At 44.7% G+C, this 21,200-nt stretch overlaps 1 protein-coding gene across 3 annotated transcripts in view; it reads right to left on the minus strand.

The window, feature by feature from the left end:
• fastkd2 (FAST kinase domains 2) overlaps positions 1–12,175 on the minus strand; it is a 36,902-nt gene extending 24,727 nt beyond the window's left edge. The window contains exons 1-6 of one of the 3 annotated variants that reach the window (XM_068035980.1): positions 11,648–12,175; positions 10,395–11,210; positions 8,929–9,032; positions 7,133–7,241; positions 5,531–5,654; positions 2,659–2,798 (exon numbers count right to left, since the gene is read on the minus strand). In XM_068035980.1, coding sequence (XP_067892081.1) covers positions 2,659–2,798; positions 5,531–5,654; positions 7,133–7,241; positions 8,929–9,032; positions 10,395–11,129 — 1,212 coding nt within the window. In that variant the 5' untranslated portion in view covers positions 11,130–11,210; positions 11,648–12,175. The other 2 variants (XM_068035979.1, XM_068035981.1) reach the window with 2 other exon arrangements.
• Positions 12,176–21,200: the final 9,025 nt, after the last annotated feature.

A 21,200-nucleotide genomic window follows, 5' to 3' on the forward strand; every position in this document is an offset into this window, starting at 1 on the left:
CATTTAGTTTCACATTAAGCAAGAGAAACAATAATAATATACATGTTTAACTGTGTAAGTATTTTTCATACAGAAAGAATTTGCGTGTTGTGTTGCACGAGAGCCTCAGAGGCAAAAAGGTTGAGAATCTCTTATCTATGGGATTTCATTTCTGTACCAACCCACTCCATACCTCATGCCAATTTAGTGCAAACGTGTGCCAAACTGGAGTAGTTTTGTGATGTGGGCTGGTATCTGCTACAAACTGCAAACTGTCCAAACTCATTTCATTCATTACAGCTCAAGAGGGAGGAGAGTCAGCAAATCGATATGCGTTGAATATGGCCCCAGAGGTGAAAGGAATTTATTCTGTTCCGCCTTCCCAAATCTATGAGAAACACTTGTGGTCTCGAAGCTGTACAACTGAGTATTTATACATTAATTTCACATAAAGTTCAGAACTGCCTTTTGTGGCAACGCCCTGTTGACACATAGTTTACAGTATATTGCATATCTGAACCTCAGATTTACAGGCACTATGGAACTGAAGAAGACTGCCCATAATTGGAAGTGTGCACAACATGGAAAGGATGAAGCACAATTGTACTTTCGTACTGTATATGGGCCAACTTAAAGGAAACCAAATATAGTCAATATTGTAGAAAGCACAAAGTGTAATACGATACATAGACTATTCAGCCCCTTGAACCTGCTCCGTCATTCAATTAGATTATGTTTGATCTGTACCTCAACTTCATTTACCATCCTTTGATCCCTTGATACTCTTGCCAAACAAAAATATGTTCATCAGTCTTGAAATCGCCAATTGTTCCAGTACCTACAGCCTTTTGGGAGACATTGTTCTGATTTCTCTACCCTTTGAGTGAAGATGTGCTTCCTAATGCCACCTCTGAATGGCTTAGCTCTAATTTTAAGGTTATGCTCTTTGTTCTAGACTCTTCCACAACCCAAGGAAATAGTTTTTCTCTATCCTTTTAACATTTTAAACACCTCCATCAGATCCTCCATCAATCTCCTATACTCAAGGGAATGTAAGCCAAGTTTATGCAAACTCTTCTTATAATTTAACCCCTTTGCCCTGGAATTATACAAACATGAGGTATTATAGCAAATGCCTCACGCCAGATGTACACAACTCCCAGAGCTATAACAGAAGTTCTACTGTAACTGAAACCTTACTTAACCATGCAGTTTATAAGATGATGAAGCAATGTGTGTGTGACTGGACAGCTTGTTCCAATTAAATACATTAGGGAGGAGATGGAGAATCACCACCACCTTCTCTAGGGCAATTAGGGATGGGCAATAAATGCTGGCCTGGCCAGCGACGCACACATCCTGTGAATGAATAAAAAAAAAACAATTTAAGTTGTACGAGGCAAGATTTAGGCTCAATGTCAAAAGGTGATTCTTCTCCTGGAGAACAGTGGACCTGTGGAACAGGTCGGTTTATGCTGATTTGCTGAATTCCTTCAAAAGAGCACTGGCTGGACAATTTTCTGGCTGGGGTGGAGGTGACCTTGTACAAGTTGTAGATACATGGCAACATTAATCAGTCATTAAAAAGAGAGCTCCTGGATGAGCTTTGACTGCTTAAGCGGGTCAGAGAGAAATTTTCTTGGTTTACTCCCCAATTGGCCTGATTTTATCTGGTTTCTCACCTCTCGCAGGAGATCACATGGTTTCGGGTGATGTGGGGAGTGTATATATTGTGTTGGACAAGGCATCACAACTAGGAGTCTGGTACGGTCCGTCATTGTATGAAAATGCACCAAGAAAATGGATTTTTAAATAGATATTCGATTTACATACAAATACTTGGCAAATTTTCTTACTTCACATCTGCATTACACAGCTTATTTCTAATCAGGTCCCTCCCTCACCTGCTTTCAGACATGGAGATGGGACAGCACGGGAAGGAAAAGCGAAACATGTTGATTGAAGGATGGCTGGTTTGGACAGGGACGGCAGAGAGAGGGAGCATTTGTCACAGATTCTTGATCAAGTACAATATTTCTTGGAAGGGGGCAGGGTGTGGAGAGAAAGACAAATTCAGAATTCACAGCCAAGTGCAATTGCTCTCCTTTATTTCGAACTCCCCCCCTCCCCCCCCCCCCCACCCCCGTTTTGTGATCTGGGGATTTTCCTGGGTTAAGAGATTGAGATAGAATTTTAGAAGGAATAGGGATGGGAAAATAAAGTTTTTTTCCTAAAAAAGGCGCATATGGCCAAATCAGAAATAAAAACAAAACCTTCTGGAAACAGACAACAGGTTCATCCACGGAGCTGAATGAGAAAAGGACAGACTAATATTCCTCTGGGAACAGCCTTCAACTTGGCTCTCTTCACACACTGACAGACCTGTCCAATGTTCAGAATCTTTTCTTTCAACCTCTAGCCTCGATAGTGATTGCTAAGATTGTGATTGGTTGCTTTCTTAGCTGCTGCAGGACGTCTTGCTGTTGGCCACTGAATCCCAGGCTGGGCACATCTTAGAATGATAAAGCACAGAAGAGGGCCATTCAGCCCAGCGTGCTCATTCTGGCTCTCTGAAACAGCTATCCAATTAATCCCACTCCCTGCTCTTTCCCCACAGCCCAGTAAATTTGAGCTTCTCAGCCAATCACAAGACGGGTCCTCCAGGTTCTGTACTCTCACCTGTTTAATCTGCCAGATAGGCAGAGTTGAAGCCACATGGTTGCCTGCAGCAGTAAGTAGAGCAGGGTTGCGGTACTGGAGGTCCTTGCATGACTGCAAAATGTGCACAAATCGCCAAAACGGGATACTGTGGATATTCTCTGTAGCGATAATATGGTACAATTATACATAGTGAAGAGTTCCTCATTTTTCTCTTTTCAAATAGAATTACACAGTCAAGCATCCCTAATGCGCTGGGGTCTACCCAACTTTCTCCACCATATTCCCAGGCCATGGGAGCCTTCTCCACAGCACCTGCTTCTCAAGCTTCCCTCTCGTTCTGCTCTAACCTCCTCTAGATCCATCTTTGTTTCTTTCCTTGTCTCGTTATCACCCTCTTTTGCCTTGCACCGTCATCCCTTTCATCAGTTAACCTCTCCCGCCTTGCACCCCATCACGGACCTTCCCCCTTGTGTTCTTTACTCCTCCTTTCCCCTTGGTTTGTACTTGCTTAAAAGCTGTTGATCTCTTAATATCTTCCAGTTCTATGAAAGGTCATTGACCGGAAATGTTAACTCTGCTTCTCCCTCCACAGATGCTGCCTGAGCTGCCGAGTGTTTCCAGCACTTTCAGTTTTTATTTACCCTGTAACCCATTTGGGTGATCAGCTGGTGACAACAAACATGCCACATCAATAATCCAGACTTGAACCTCCACTGAGGCCAGCAACAACTTGCATTTATATAGTGCCTTTAACATTGTAAAACGTGCCAAGGTGCTTCACAGAAGAGTTATCAGACAAAATTTGACAGCAAGCCGCATATATTAGGACAGATAGGTAGATTATAAGGAGCAGCTTAAAGGAGAGAGAGGTGGAGAGGTTTAGGGAGGGAATTCCCGAGCTTAGGGATAGACAGCTGCCAATCATGGGGTGAAGAAAATCAGAGATGTGCAAGAGGTCAGAATTGGAAGGATGCAACCATGGAGGGATCTGAACATGAGGATGAGAAATCTATGACACCGTCCTCTAGCCAATGCCAAAAGTGACTGCTGCCTCAGATTGAGATCTCCAGCACCTATGGTTTGGCATCAAACCAACTGAGGACAGCACCAATGCAGTCGACTCTAGGCCAATAAGCAGAGAATCCCAAACCACCAAACCATCCCAGTCACTCCTACTGAACTGAACCACTAGGTGAAGCACAAAACCTTCCGTGCCTACAACTTTGAATAGTTAAATCTCTCGCCTCTGAGTCAGAGGTCATGGGTTCAAGTTTTTCTTTCTCCAGCGAGTGAACACAAAAATCTAAGCTGACACTCCCAGTGCAGTACTGAGGGAGTGCTGCACTGCTGGAGGTACCATCTTTCAGATAAAATTTTAAACCAAGGCCCAGTCTGTCCTCCCAGGTGGATGTAAAAGATCCCACAGCACTATTTCAAAGAAGAGCAGCAGAGTTCTCCCTGGTGTCCTGTCCAATATTTATCCTTTAATCAAAGGCACCAAAACAGATTATCTGGTTATTAACACATTACTGTTTGTGGGAGCTTGCTACGCGCAAACTGGCTGACACATTTCCCACATTACAATAACAATAACTTATATTTATAAAGCACCTTTAATGTAATAAAATGTTCCAAGGTGCTTTACAGGAGCATTATAAAACAAAGTATGACACAGAGTCGCAAAAGGCAATATAGGTCACATGACCAAAAGCTTGGTCAAAGAGGTAGGTTTTAAGGAGTGTCTTAAAGGAGGAAAGTGAGGTAGAGAGGCGGAGAGGTATAGGGAGGGTATTCCAGAGCTTGGGGCCTTGGCAACTGAAGGCACGGCCACCAATGATAGAGCAATTAAAATCAGGGATGCTCAAGAGGCCAGAATTAGAGGAGTGCAGATATCTTGGGGAATCATGGGGCTGGAGGAGATTACAGAGATAGGGAGGGGCGAGGTCATGGAGGGATTTGAAAACAAGGATGAGAATTTTTAAATCAAGACATTGCTTGACCAGGAGACAATGTAGGTCAGTGAGCACAGGGGTGATAGGGTAATGAAACCTGGTACGAGTTAGACACGGGCAGCAGAGTTTTGGATGACCTCAAGTTTACAGAGAGCAGAATGTGGGAGACCAGCCAGGAGCCCATTGGAATAGTCAAGTCTAGAGGTAACAAAGGCACGAACGAGGTTATAACAGTGATTACACTTCAAAGGCTCTAAAGTGCTTTGGGATGTCTTAAGGATGTGAAAGGCGCTATATAAATACAAGTCTTTCCTTCTTGTCAGGGAATGGCACGTGATGTAGCATAACTACATTGTCATAAAATCACAACAAGGAGCAAAAGGACGCAATGTTGACAAGGCTATGTGACTTCCAAGTTGAGTTCCAAGAGATAAGGCTGCTGACAGGAGTGTAGAGGATCAGAGTACAGAGTGGTTCTGGATGTTGGGACATTCCTAAAGTTAGGAAATGCTGGAGAAGCATTCTTGCTAAACAGTCGCGGGCCATTCAAAACGGCAATTCAACAACAAAAACTTGCATTTATATAAGCATCTTTAACGTAGTAAAACATCCCAAAGTGCTTCACAGGAGCATCAAACAAAATTTGACACCAAGCTGCACAAGATGATATGAGGACAGGTGACCAAAAGCTGAGTTAGCTTAAAGGAAGAGAGAGGAATTTAAGGAGGGAATCCCAGAGCTTTCGGCGTAGGCAGCTGATAGCATGGTCACCAATGGTAGAGTGATGTAGTTTAGGGATGCGCAGGAGGCCAGAATTGGAGAGGCGCAGAGTTCTCAGAGGCTTGAGGGGCCGGAGGAAGTTCCAAAGATAGGGAGGGATGAGGTGATGTGGGGACTTGAAAACAAGGATGAGAATTTTAAGTTTGAGAATCACTTACCAATAATCCTGTTACTGCAGGCCCCTAAGAGTGGATGTGAGCGGTGGCCCATGACTGACAGCGTGATGAACATATACTGAGAGTTGGGAAGGGTGAAAGCTTTCAGCAAGGAGAGTGCTTTGTTCTGTCAAACAGAAAGCAAGAGTCTTTAAATCACCTCTCAGCAGCCTGAAACAATGTTGGGTCTTAACATTTTAAAACAATGCACCATCACATATCTGAACTGGAGCCTTAAAATTGTAGCATTGCGCCAATGATATTCATAGCACCAGTTACATGCATAAAGTGAGAACAGTGCAATATCTATCTTGTCAGCTGTAGCATCCTCTACACAGCAACAGAACAGTACTGTGTCACCATCACTGAAACACTCCCCGATCATTCAGTCTCTCGAGCCTGTTCCACCATTCAACTAGATTGAGGCTGATCTGTATCTTAACTCCATTTACCCACGTTGGTTCCATAACCCTTAGCCCCAAAAAAAATTAATCTCCTTTCTGACATTTACAATGGCCTCCAGCCTCAACAGCTTTTTGGGAGAGAGAGTTCCAGATTTCCACTACCCTTTGTGTGAAGGAGTACTTCCTTACTTCACTCCTGAATGGCTTAGCTCCAATTTTAAGGCTATGCCTCCTTGTTCTGGACACCCCCCGCCAGAGGAAATCATTTTTCTCTATCCACCCTATCAACTCCTTTAATCATCTTAACCACTTCAATTAAATCATCCCTTAAACTTCCATAATTCAAGTAAATACAAGCCTATTTTGTGTAACCTGTCCTCATAACCCTTTAAACCCCGATAAATTCTGGTGAATCTGTGCTGCAGTCTCTCCAAGGCCGATCTATCCTTCCTGAGGTGCGGTGCCTGGAACTGAATGCAGTACTGCAGATGGGGCGACACTCTGCATGGCTTTATGTCTTGGTTTTGTTTCCACCCCTTCCCTATTAACTTTCAAGGTACTGCATCCAAGATGTCTGTTGGCAATATTAATATGCTGGTGCCATAAACCGGTGAAATGGGAAATGACTGTCAATGATGGGCATACACAACTCCAGTTCTGCAAGCTCCCCAAACCCCTCCAGCCAGATTCCTGCTGAAAATAGTGCCCCACATAGAGTAGGAAGGGATACCCCTTCACTTCCCCCACACAGCAACTTCTTTAGATTTTTGATCATTTTCTATTCTCCCCTCTCCCACCAAGAGGGAGTGGCATGCATGGCAAAGGTCACCCATCCTTACTATGCCTTCATCAGTGAACTGAAGGATGGGCAGCATAAAGGGAGGTCATGGGGTGTATGTTGCAAGCACCCCCCAAAGATTTAACCCTGTTCCTCTTCACAGATGAAACTGAAGTAAAAAGCTGGTCTCAGTAAAAGTGATCATGGAGCTGTCAGATTGTTGAAGAAACCCAACTGGTTCATTACAACCTGTCGTCCTTACCCAGTCTGGACCTATATGTGACTTCATACCAATGTGGTTGATTCTTAACTGCCCTCTGAGGTGGCCACCACCACTTTCTCAAAAGGCACGTAGGGAAGCACAGCAAATGCCAGCCTCGCCAGCGACACCCACACCCTGAGAATAAAAAAGCAGTCTCCTACCTCCAGCTTCTTCTTTAGAGTCAGTGGGGCATCTTTACCAATACACCTCATCATGGTCTGCAGGGACATCACACTCTTGATCTCTGGAATACGTAGTTCTATGAGTAGCCTGCCAGGAGCCAATACCAAAAACCTTGTCCATTTCTCTATACATAGGTACAAAACCTTACTGCTTCAGAATTCATTTCTAATCATTCAGAATTGTACACAGCCTGGCTCAGCAGAACAAATCGGAAGTAATGCTGGGATGCAAATTTTGCCAAGCCACTCCCGATGCATACTATGTATCGGGTAAACTGTGTACTCCCAGCCAGTTACTTTCCAGCCATGAACTTTGAACAGATACACAAGCGTGACCTCTAAGTGTGGAATTTGCCAATTTCCAGCATGTGTCAGGAGAGTGGAATTTTTAATCCATTAGGAGCAAAGGAATACCACAATCCTTGTTCTGAATCAGTAATAGAAGGGTAGCATTATGAGGGGTAAAGGACACCCCCTGCCTACTTTATTCTGTGCTTTTGATCGGTTGCAGCAACACAGGCTTAGCAATATGAGGAGCACAGAGCTAACACAAGGCTAGTATTATCAGATAGAGGTGAAACTTTAAGAAATTGTTTCAGCACAAGGGCCAATTTTTAAAATTAAAATTAAATTAAAATGAAAACAGTCTGATTAGTTGTCTCATCATTTCAACTTCCTTCTTTTAATTGCTCTTGACTGTTAAAACACAATGGACTCATATAGAAGAATATAGAGGCACTGGAGAAGGTGCAAAAAAGATTTCCAAGGATGATACCTGAACTGAGAAGGTACAACTGTTAGGAATAGCTGAACGGGCTGGGGCTCTTTTCTCTTGAAAAGACAAGGCTGAGTGGTGACCTGATAAGAGGTCCTTAAAATTATGAAAGGGTTTGATAGGGTAGAAGTAAAGAAGATGTTTCCAGTTGTGGGGAAAAGTCCAAAACTAGAGGCCATAAATATAAGATAGTCACTAATAAATCCAATAGGGAATTCAGGGGTAACTTCTTTACTCAGACAGTGGTGAGAATGTGAAACTCGCTGCCACAGGGAATGGTTGAGGTGAATAGCACATATGCATTTAAGGGGAGTTAGATAAACACATAAGGGAGAAAGAAATAGAAGGATATGCTTAATAGGGTGAGTGGAGGCTCGTATGGAGCATAAACACCAGCATAGACCAGCTGGTCCGAATGGCCTGTTTCTGTGCTGTAAAATTCTACATAACGTCGTCATCGTCTGTCCCTCAATTTGAGGATGACGTCTACTCAAGATCACTAGTTTCTGCCATAGGTCTTCAGGTGACTGAACAGGCCGATTCTCGACCCGCAGATCTTTGGGCACATGGGGCAAGACATCCCATAAGGTAGTGGGATCTGGAGTGCAGGATTTGCTTCCTTTTCTTTCCTTAATATTTTCTTTCCTTAATATTTCCTTCATAATGTAGGCAGCATTTCTAATATAATAAAAGCAAAATACTGCGGATGCTGGAAATCTGAAATAAAAACAAGAAATGCTGGAATCACTCAGCAGGTCTGGCAGCATCTGTGGAAAGAGAAGCAGAGTTAACGTTTCGGGTCACTGACCCTTCTTCGGAGAAGGGTCACTGACCCGAAACGTTAACTCTGCTTCTCTTTCCACAGATGCTGCCAGACCTGCTGAGTGATTCCAGCATTTCTTGTTTTTGTTTCAGCATTTCTAATACATGTTCTGAGATGGGGCACTTATGTAGAACATATGCTCCACGCATCTAGTGGATTCAGCTGCTACCACCTTACCTCAGGCCGACTCGCAGCGCATCTACACTCTTGCCATCTTCCATGTTCTTCAAACAACTGGACAGCACTGAGAGAGCCCTCTCATCAAATGCGTTCAGACGCTCCTACAAGACACACATCGACCAGACAGGTTACTGCAGGTATCAAGATGGGATCTGAACTCATATTCTCTGGATTACTAGCTCAGTAACATAACTATTACTCTAATGTCTATACAGAGAAAATGTGCGCTTATCATGTGAGGAACGGGAACTGACTTTTGACCCACCACTGGCAGGTAATAAAGAACTGAGTTCATGATGAACATCTGATCCATCAACACCAGGCTCTACTTTAATGTGTCGTACATATTTCAAATGGTTTGCATTCCTACTCTCCTGAATGCAACCCTAATAAAAGAATAAGATGGTTGGAATGGCCAATCTTTAAAGCACTTTCTAAATTAGCTCAAATAGCCATACAGCACAGACATAAGACAGTAAAACAATTTCTGGTATGTATTAATATATAGGAAAAGCATAATATAGCATAAAAACAGGCCATTCGGCCCAACCAGTCCATTCCAATGTTTATGCTCTTGTTGAGCCTCCTCCCATCCTTTCTCATCTAACTATCAGCATAACCCTCGATTCCCTTCTCCCTCATATGCTTCTCCTTAAATGTATCTGTACATTCGCATCAACTATTGCCTGTGGTAACGAGTTCTACATTCTCACCACTCTCTGGGTAAAAAAAGTTTCTTCTGAATTCCCTATTTGATTTCTTGGTGACTGAAAAGGCTAGAGTTGTTTTCCTTAAAGCAGAGAAGGCTCAGAGAGGATATGATTGAGGTATACAAAATTATGAGGGGCATTGATAGGTTAGATGGGAAGAAACTTTTTCCCTTACAGGAGGGGTCAATAACCAGGGGGCATAGATTTAAGGTAAGGGGCAGGAGGTTTAGAGGGGATTTGAGGAAAAAATCTGCCGTCCTTACCTGGTCTGGCCGACATGTGACTCCAGACCCACAGCAATATGGTTGACTCTTAACTGCCCTCCGAAGTGGCCTAGCAAGCCACTCAGTTCAAGGACAATTAGGGATGGGCAACAAACGCTGACCTTGCCAGCGGTGCCCACAGTCCATGAAAGAATAAAAAAATTCAATTAGATCACGGTTGATCTGACCCTCAATTCCATCTACCCACCTTTGATCCATATCCCTTGATACCTTTCTCCAGTAAAAATCTATCTATCTCAGTCTTTAAAATTCCAATTGATCCACATCATTTTGGGGGAACAGAATTCCACATTTCCACTACCCTATGTGTGGTAAAAGCGCTTCCCGATTTTATTTGTCAACCAGAGGAAAAGAGTTTTAGCTGTTGCTAAAGACTTTCTTAAAGTGATATCATATCATGCAGCCAGATTCCAGCTGCGATGCTACAGTTCTATCCAGCGACCCTTCTTAAGGCACCAATTATATGTACCTGGATAACCCTCAGCAGTGTGTGAATGAGCCGGCTATGTTGGGACACTCCAATCTTTACCAAAGCGAAGAGACTGTATGCCAAGTCACTGCAACTCATTGACTGAACTTCCTTCAATGCCTGCTGGCAGATCTTCTCAAAGACTGGATGCTCGAACATCAGCTTCCGCTCGTATCGTTTCTGATCCTCTGACATGCTCTTGGTAGTCTTCCACATGGTCATCAGACAGCTGCTGATCTGCTTCCAGATCACTGTGGATTCTACATACAGGTCCAGCACATCGCTGGGAGAGGTGCACCTCTGAAGCCTGCCAAAGAATAGTTCCAAAGACTTTGCCCTCTCCGTTGATGATAGGATTCTCTGCTCAGTGGTAAATTCCTCAGTAAGTGGCTCTAGATTTTGGGTTTTTGTCCTTTTGGTTGAATGGTCAACGGAAGGCACAGATACGCCTCTGATTCCTCTGTTGTGGATATTCCCGTCTTCTGGCTCATTTTCCAATACTGCCGTAGGAATTTGCTGTTGTGTCTTTTCAGAGGAATGGAAGCGGATTGATGTTAATTTCATATGATTTCCCAGGCAGTAAGGGAAGCCATTCGGCTTCTCCTGTGTTGCTAATCCATATTTTTGGATGCGAATGCTACAGCTTCTAAAATCAGTTAATGCACATCCTCGGGAGAGAAAGCTGCACAGTCTCAAGTTCCTAACAAGCTGACTTCCAGCTGGATGGAAATTCATGGTAAGGATACGAAGTATGAAACAGCTTGATCCTGCCGCACTTCAATTGGCGTGAGGGAACAAACACCGTTTTCTGACAAGCTGCGACAAGAAGAAAATAATTTTTAAAATACAATTAATGTTGTACTTTTGAAACGTGAAAAGTATTATAACAGCAATCTAGCAATTCCTCTGCTCTCAACATTCACAGGTTTCCATGTACCTGCTGCCTTGTTCTTCTAGGTGGTAGAATTTGTGAGCTAGGGAGGTTCTGTCAAAGAAGGCTTGGTGAGTTGCTGCAGTGCATCTTGTAGATGGTACACGCTGTTGCACTCTGCGACAGTGGTGGAGAGAAATGTTTAAGGTCGTGGATGGGATGCCGATTAAGCAGGCTGCTGGGTCTTGGATGGTGTAAGAGCTTCTTGATTGTTGCTGGACCTGGACTCATCCAGGCAAGGGAACAGTATTCTACCACACACCTGACACGTGCCTTGCAGATGGTGGACAGGCTTTGGGAAGTCAGGAAGTGAGTTACTCACCCAGAATTCCCAGTATCGGACCTGCTCCTGTAGCCGCAGTATTTATATGGCTGGTCCAGTTACGTTTTTGATCGATGGTGACCCTCTGGATGTTGGTGGGGGAATTTGACGATGGTAATGTCACTGAATGTCAAGGGGAAGTGATCAGATTCTCTCTTATGGGTGGTGGTGGAGGGACTGAATGTTTAAGGTGAAGAATAGGCTAATCCACCCTATCAATTCACAGTATGGGACATTGCTGGGAATGCAATTCGGCGCTGGGGGGCGGGGGGGGGGGGGGGGGGTGGTGGGTCATCTCCATTGACCACCACACCAAAAACGAGAAGCGATAAGTTGAAGATCATCCAGCAAATTTTGCTCTCTGTCAATGCCACTCCTGTCGTCCCTCAGCCCCTTTACTCCCTCTATGGCCACTCACTCTATTGAGAAGTCCGATCTTAAGGCTTCGGGGCCCAGGATGTAATCTGATTTAATTCCGCAGCTTCATTGCACGTCACAGGGCGACGCCATCTTACAAATCTGAACTATCGCGAGATTCCAGCCCACAGCAAGCCTAGAGCGGTTTCACATCGCGTCACTAGCGGAAGTGACGGCACAACTCCAGCTGGCGCTAAACAACTTCCTCTGCTCCCGCTGTTGCTGAAGCCAACAGGAGCTCTGTATCAAACCTTCTCATCTATTTCAACGCCTGTGTTTGAATAATGTCTTCAGTTTTTTTCTGCTCTTCCCAGATCTAATCTTAAAGTCAGGGCTAGATCATTCAAGAGGGAAATTAAAAAGCACTTTGTCACATAAAAGGTAATAGAAATCTGTAACCGTCTCTTCCAAAAAGCTTCAAGTGCTGGGGTACCTTTTAGGAATGAGACTGAGATATTTCTTCTGAGGTGAGGTTGCCAAGGGATATGGAGCAAAGGTGGGCAAATGGGGTTGAGGCAGAAATCAGTCATGATCTAACTGAATGGCAGAACAGACCTGAGAAGCTGAATGGCCTTCCTCTGTTCCTGGTCTCTTGAATGGGTTGTATCATGCTATGGTACTGGTGATTAAGTATGGGGAATCCCACTGTATCAGTAATTTGAGCCCATAAAATTGAGCTCAGCCAAAACTCTGCTGCCCCATCCTAACTTGCACCAAGTCCAATTTACCCAATATATCATTGCTCACTGACCAACATGGCTCCTGGTCCAGCAATCAAATCCCTAAATGGCCTCATCCCTCCTTATCTATGTAACCTCTTCCAGTCTGACAACAGTTCTGATGAAAGATCACTGACCTGAAATGTTAACTCTGCTACTCTCTCCACAGATGCTGCCAGACCTGCTGAGTATTTTCACCATTTCTTGTTTTTATTCCCCATCCTCAATGATGGGGGAGCCCAGCACATCAGTGCAAAAGATGAGCCTGAAGCATTTGCAGCAATCTTCAGCCAGACATGCCAAGTGGATGATCCATCTCAGCCTCCTCCTGAAGTTCCCAGCATCACAGATGCCAGTCTTCAGCCAATTTGATTCACTCCACATGATATCAAGAAATGACAGAAGGTGCTGGATACTGCAAAGGTTATAGTCCCTGGCAACATTCCAGCAATAGTACTATTCCAGTACAGCTACAACATTAGTATCTACCCAGCAATGTGGAAAATTGCCCAGGTATGTCCTGTACACAAAAAGCAGAACAAGTCCAACCCCGCCAATTACCGCCCCATCAGCCTACTCTCAATCATCAGTAAAGTGATGGAAGGTGTCATCAACAGTGCTATCAAGTGGCACCTGCTTAGCAATAACCTGCTCAGTGAAGCTCAGTTTGGGTTCTGCCAGGGCCACTCAGTTCCTGACCTCATTACAGCCTTGGTTCAAACATGGACAAAAGAGCTGAACTGAAGAGGTGAGGTGAGAGTGACTGCCCTTGACATCAAGGCAGCATTTGACCTAGTATGGCATTAAGGAGCCCTAGCAAAACAGGAGTCAATGGATATAAGGGAGAAAGCTCTCTGCTGGTTGGAGTCATGTGTAGTGCAAAGGAAGATAGTTGTGATTGTTGGAGGTCAATCATCTGAGCTCCAGGACATCACTGAAGGAGTACCTCAGGGTAGTGTCCGAGGCCCAACCATCTTCAGCTGCTTCATCAATGACCTTCCTTCAATCATAAGTTCAGAAGTGGGGATGTTCACCATTCACGACTCCTCAGATACTGAAACTGTCTGTGTAGAAATGCAGCAAGACCTGAACAATATCCAGGCTTGAGCAGATAAGTGGCAAGTAATATTTGCGCACACAAGTGCCAGGCAATGACCATTTCCAACAAGAGAGAATCTAACTATCTCCCCTTGACATCCAATGGCATTATGATTTCTGAATCCCCCACTATCAACATGCTGGGGATTACCATTGACCAGAAACTGAACTGGAGTAGCCATATAAATACCGTGGCTACAAGAGCAGGTCAGAGGCTAGGAGTCCTGCAGTGAGTAACTCACCTCCTGACTCCAGGCACAAGTCAGGAGTGCAATGGAATACTCTCCACCTGCCTGGATGGGTGCAGCTCCAACAACACTCAAGAAGCTCAACACCATCCAGTACAAAGCAGCCTGCATGATTGGTACCCCATCCACAAACATTCACTCCCTCCACCACTGATGCACAGTGGCAGCAGTGTGTACCATCTACTAGATGCAGCAACGCACCAAGGCTCCTTAGACAGCACCTTCCAAACCCACAACCTCTACCACCTAGAAGAACAAGGGCAGCAAATGTATGGGAACACCATCACCTGCAAGCTCCCCTCCAAGCCACACAGCATCCCGACTTGGAACTATATCGCCGTTCCTTCACTGTCACTGGATCAAAATCCTGGAACTCCCTTAATAACAGCACTGTGGGTGCACCTACCCCATGTGAACTGCAGCGGTTCAAGAAGGCAGCTCACCGCCACTTTCTCAAGGGCAATCAGGGATGGGCAATAAATGCTGGCCTAGCCAGTGACGCCCACATCCCATGAATAAATAAATAAAAAGTGGCAGTCATGACTTCAGCTGGCTACCCCGAAGCTCTGGAATTCCCTCCCTAAATCTCTCTGCCTCTCGACCATTCTTCCTTTAAGATGCTCCTTAAAACCTGTCTCTTTCATCAAGATTTTGGTCACCTATCCTAATACCTCCTTATGTAGCTCAGTGGCAATTTTTGTCTGATAACTCACCTGTAAAGCACCTTGAGTCATTTTACTATATTAAAAGGCACTATATAAATTCAAGTCCTAATTCTTCTAGGGGTGAATGTCAGCAGATCATTCTATGGTGAGGGTAACAGTCCCATCCTGGTCATTGACCCCTATGCATGCTATGCCCCACTCCCAATTTTTCTTGGTTCTTGAGCTTCTTATTAAAATCCAGTAGTTGTAGAAAAAGGCTTTCTAAACACTGAAATCAATAAATCATATTTTAGTGTTCCCACAATGTCACACTCATTGGTCTGGATTTTATGGGTCCCCCTGAGGTGAGATCAGAGGCAGTGGGACTCAAAGAATAGTGATGGGTGGTGGGGAGGGGGCGGAGGGTCTGTTGCTGCCCCATTGCCAACTGATCTTGCTGTTGGTGGAGTAGGCTGACGACTGCCTTCCTGCGCAGAAGCCAATTGAGGCCCTTAATAAGCAGTATGGGGGTGCCTTCACCATTTGGGGAGGGCACCTTGTAAAATGTGGTATCCTCCCCGCGGATTTGGTGGGGTGGTCCCTCTTCCGTGGGCAATCTGTGGCCCACAGAGGGCCCTGATGGGGAAATAATGCATCTCCTAGGACCCCACTCTTCTGGGCTTTACGACCACCCCCCAAACCCCAGTTGCTGGGGTCTTCCAGACTAGCCCCGGTGACCCTGCCTCACTTACCTGGTGCGGCGCTCCAGTGCTGTGCCTGGGTCCAAGGGCCTCTGCAATACCCTCAGTGGCAACCGCTCCCAGTGGCGCCGTGATACATCTGAGCTGCCAGCCCTGTGATTGGCTGGCAGCTCTTGGAGGTGGGATCCCCATCTTTAAAGGTCCAGGGATCCTGGCAGGGGACACTTAACCTTCAAAACACTGGAAGATTGCTCCGTGGGGGCACAAAATGGCTGAGGCGGGGCTCCCCCCGCCAGGAGCCCCGGCGCCAAGAACCCCGCCTCCTCCACAAAATCCAGCCTATTAGGTTGCAACTTTAAGTTGATATGGGTGTGGGTTGCCTTTTTGCTGTGCACACAAGTTAACAGTATTGGGAGATAGTTCAAATTGTAACAAGAAAAGTAGTCGAAAGAGCTTGCATTTATAGAGCACATTTCACAACCTCAGGACACCCCACAGCCTATGAAATACTTTTGAAGTGTAATCACTATTGTAATGTAGGAAATGTGGCAACCAATTTGCGCACAGCAAGGTCGCACAAAGAGCAACGTAATAGTAAAAAAAAACAAAATATGGCAGATGATGGAAATCTGAAATAAAGACAGGAAATTCTGGAATTACTCAGAAGGGGTTGGATTTTGTTCCCAGCCTGACGTTGGGTTTCATGGATGGGGCGGGGGGTGGGGTGCCGGAGAATGGGAGCAACAACGGCAGCCACGGAGCCTGATGCCGGGAATGTTGGCCCCGATCTACCCAGCGGTGGCATGACTCAATGCTGGCAACATCGCCCCTCTGCAGGACACTACTTGACATATTTAAAATAAATTTTAATTTAATTTCCTGCGATCTTACCTTCAGTTCCCAATCTTGAGCAGGTTGTGCGGTTCTCACGCGCCTTCACTTTCCCGTCCAAGAGAAGCTGGCACCAATGAAGGGTGGAAGGGGACAACTCTAGATTATTTAGTGTATGGGGGGGTGGGGGGGGGGGTAGTGTATGGGTGGGGGGGGAAGGGGTCAACTCTGCATTATTTAATGTATGGGGGCGGGGGAAGGTGTCAACTCTGCATTACTTAGTGTATTGTGGGGAAGGGGTCAACTCTGCATTACTTAGTGTATTGTGGGGAAGGGGTCAACTCTGCATTATTTAGTGTATGGGGGCGGGGGAAAGGGTCAACTCTGCATTATTTAAATGTATTGGGGTGAAGGGGTCAACTCTGCATTATTTAGTGTATGGGGGAAGGGGTCAACTCTGGATTATTTGGTGATGGGGGAAGGGGGTTAATTCTGCATTATTTAGTGTATGGGGGAAGGGGTCAACTCTGGATTATTTGGTGATGGGGGAAGGGGGTTAATTCTGCATTATTTAGTGTATGGGGGAAAGGGGTCAACTGCATTATTTGGTTATGGGAGAAAGGGGTTAACTGCATTATTTAGTGTATGGGGGAAGGGGTGAACTCTGGATTATTTGGTTATGGGGGAAGGGGGTTAACTCTGCATTATTTAGTGTATGGGGTAAGGGGTCAACTCTGCATTATTTAGTGTATGGAGGGAAGGGGTCAACTCTGCATTATTTGGTTATGTGGGGAAGGGGTCAACTCTGCATGATTTAGTGTATTGGGAGGAAGGGATCAACTCTGCATTATTTGGTTTTGTAGGGAAGGGGGTCAATTCTACATTATCTGGTTGTGGGGGGGGGGGAAGAGTTCAACACTGCATTTTTAGTGTATGGGGGAAAGGGGTCAACTCTGCATTATTTAGTGTATGGGGGAAGGGGTCAACTCTGCATTTTTTAGTATATGAGGGAAAGGGTTCAACTCTGCATTATTTAGTGTATGGGGGAAGGGGTCAACTCTGCATTTTTTAGTGTATGGGGGAAAGGGGTCAACTCTGCATTATTTAGTGTATGAAAAAAAGAGGTCAACTCTGCATTTTTTAGTGCATGGAGGAAAGGGGTCAACTCTGCATTATTTAGTGTATGGGGGAAAGGGGTCAACTCTGCATTATTTAGTGTATGGGGAAGGGGTCAACTCTGCATTATTTAGTCTATGGGGGAAAGGGGTCAACTCTGCATTAATTAGTGTATGAGGAAAAGGAGTCAACTCTGCATTATTGAGTGTATGAGGAAAAGGGTTCAACTCTGCATTATTTAGTGTATGGGGGGAAGGGGTCCACTCTGCATTTTTTAGTGTATGGGGGAAAGGGGTCAACTCTGCATTATTGAGTGTATGAGGAAAAGGGTTCAACTCTGCATTATTTAGTGTATGGGGGAAGGGGTCCATTCTGCATTTTTTAGTGTATGGGGGAAAGGGGTCAACTCTGCGTTAATTAGTGTATGAGGAAAAGGGTTCAACTCTGCATTATTTAGTGTATGGGGGAAGGGGTCAACTCTGCATTTTTTAGTATATGAGGGAAAGGGTTCAACTCTGCATTATTTAGTGTATGGGGGAAGGGGTCAACTCTGCATTTTTTAGTGTATGGGGGAAAGGGGTCAACTCTGCATTATTTAGTGTATGAAAAAAAGAGGTCAACTCTGCATTTTTTAGTGCATGGAGGAAAGGGGTCAACTCTGCATTATTTAGTGTATGGGGGAAAGGGGTCAACTCTGCATTATTTAGTGTATGGGGAAGGGGTCAACTCTGCATTATTTAGTGTATGAGGAAAAGGGGTCAACTCTGCATTATTTAGTGTATGTGGAAATGGGATCAACTCTGCATTATTTAGTGTATGGGGGAAAGGGGTCAACTCTGCATTATTGAGTGTATCAGGAAAAGGGGTCAACTCTGCATTATTGAGTGTATGAGGAAAAGGGGTCAACTCTGCATTATTTAGTGTATGGGGAAAGGGGTCAACTCAGCATTATTTAGTGTATGAGGAAAAGGGGTCAACTCTGCATTATTTAGTGTATGGGGGAAAGGGGTCAACTCTGCATTATTTAGTGTATGAGGAAAAGGGGTCAACTCTGCATTATTTAGTGTATGAGGAAAAGGGGTCAACTCTGCATTAATTAGTGTATGGGGGAAAGGGGTCAACTCTGCATTATTGAGTGTATGAGGAAAAGGGGTCAACTCTGCATTATTTAGTGTATGAGGAAAAGGGGTCAACTCTGCATTAATTAGTGTATGGGGGAAAGGGGTCAACTCTGCATTATTGAGTGTATGAGGAAAAGGGGTCAACTTTGCATTATTTAGTGTATGGGGAAAGGGGTCAACTCTGCATCATTTAGTGTATGAGGAAAAGGGGTCAACTCTGCATTAATTAGTGTATGGGGGAAAGGGGTCAACTCTGCATTATTGAGCGTATGAGGAAAAGGGGTCAACTCTGCATTCATTAGTGTATGAGGAAAAGGGTTCAACTCTGCATTATTTAGTGTATGGGGGAAGGGGTCCATTCTGCATTTTTTAGTATATGGGGGAAAGGGGTCAACTCTGCATTAATTAGTGTATGAGGAAAAGGGGTCAACTCTGCATTAATTAGTGTATGAGGAAAAGGGTTCAACTCTGCATTATTTAGTGTATGGGGGAAGGGGTCCATTCTGCATTTTTTAGTGTATGGGGGAAAGGGGTCAACTCTGCATTAATTAGTGTATGAGGAAAAGGGGTCAACTCTGCATTAATTAGTGTATGAGGAAAAGGGTTCAACTCTGCATTATTTAGTGTATGGGGGAAGGGGTCCATTCTGCATTTTTTAGTGTATTGGGAGGAAGGGTTTAACTCTGCATTTTTTAGTGTATGGGGGAAAGGGGTCAACTCTGCATTAATTAGTATATGAGGAAAAGGGGTCAACTCTGCATTAATTAGTGTACAGGGGAAGGGGTCAACTCTGCATTATTTAGTGTATTGGGAGGAAGGGTTTAACTCTGCATTATTTAGTGTGTCGGGAGGAAGGGGTTAACTCTGCATTATTTAGTGTATCGGGAGGAAGGGGTTAACTCTGCATTATTTAGTGTGTTGGGAGGAAGGGGTTAACTCTGCATTATTTAGTGTACAGGGGAAGGGGTCAACTCTGCATTATTTAGTGTATTGGGAGGAAGGGGTTAACTCTGCATTATTTAGTGTATGGAGTGTTAATATTAAAGGCCTCATAGAATATGTATTTTTAAAAGAAATACAATCACTTATACAGACTAATATTTATAAACACATTAAATTGTATATTGTGTTTATTTTTAAAATTTTCTGTGAACGCTTTTATTAGTCATTGAAATACTGAAATGGGAATAAAAGACAGTCTGACTGGACGGGCCAGTCATCTGATGAAGCCTCCAAAAGTATGTCCAGCCTGAGGTGGCAACCCTCAGACCAGTGAAGGTTGCAGGTTCAATCACTGGCCTGTGTTGAGTTAGTTTATCTCACCCAAGATGGTGAGTGGGACACTACAAGTGCCCTTAGGGCCCCGAAATCTGTGGGCAAGGGGGAAGCGAAGCAACAACAAAAAAAACTCAGCTGCCATGTCCTTTCTAAGCCATTATCCAGTTTGGTTTAGGGTTGCCAACCCTCCAGGATTGCTCTGGAGTCTCCAGGAATGAAAGACTCATCACCAGGAGGAACCTAGGAGAAAAATCATTAACACAATAAGAAAATATGTGTTTTCCCATTTCTAGTTGTGAAGATACTGGACATAGAAAAAAAGGCTGCTTGATTAATAGTCAAGAATTATCCTACCGGTTAATAAAGTGTCAATTGTATGGGAAGGCGGGGCACAACAAGGATGGGCAAATTGGGTGCCCAATGGCAGGAGTGTGGAGGCTGGTTGTTTGGAGGTAGGTCGTGCGGTGACACCCCCAGGAATATGTCCAACCAGAGTTGGGAACCCTTGTGTGGACATTATTTGCCAGTGTTCAGGTTTGCATGCAACAAATGCTGGCTATTGGGAATGAGATATTGGAGAGCAGCCAGGGAGCTGTGCTCCCCAGATGAGACAAGGACATGGAAGATGGGTGAAAACTGAGAATATAACTTAGCAAAAGAGACATTTGGCGACGCAATTTTTGCCGTAATGCCACTGGGCAGTTTCCTGTTTGTGACCCTAGTAAAATCATAAAATCTTACAACACAGAGCAGGCCATTTGGCCCAAAATGCCTGTGCTGGCTCTTTGTAACGGCTTTCCAATTAGCGTCACTCTCCTGTTCATTCCCCATAGACCTCCAACTTTTTTTATCAAGTATATTTTCAAAGGCCCCTGCCTCAGCTCATCTGCTGCTGAAAGCCTCATTCATGCCTTTATTACCTCTAGACTTGACTTGGCTTGCACATTCTACCCTTTGTGAACTTGAGGTTATCCAAAATTCTGCTGCCTTACTCGTACCAAGTCCTGTTCCCCTATCACCCCTGTGCTCGCTGACCTACACCAGCTCACAGTCAAGCAATGTCTCGATTTTAAAATTCACATTCTTGTTTTCAAATCTCTTCATGGATCCCCCCCTCCCTATCTCTGTAATCTCCTCCAGCCCCGCAACCCTCCGAGATATCTGTGCTCCTCTCATTCTGGCCTCTTGAGGATCCCTGATTTTAACTGCTTCACCATTGGTGGCCCTGCCTTCAGCTGCCTGGGCCCTAAACTCTGGAATTCTCTCCCTCAATCTCTGCACTTCTCTACCCCACTTTCCTCCTTGTAAGACGCTCCTTAAAACCTCTCTCTTTAACCAAGATTTTTGCCATCTGCCCGAATATCTCCTAATGCGGCTTGG

The sequence above is a fragment of the Heterodontus francisci genome, chromosome 7, assembly GCF_036365525.1.
Source record: "Heterodontus francisci isolate sHetFra1 chromosome 7, sHetFra1.hap1, whole genome shotgun sequence".
NCBI classification, from domain to species: domain Eukaryota; kingdom Metazoa; phylum Chordata; class Chondrichthyes; order Heterodontiformes; family Heterodontidae; genus Heterodontus; species Heterodontus francisci.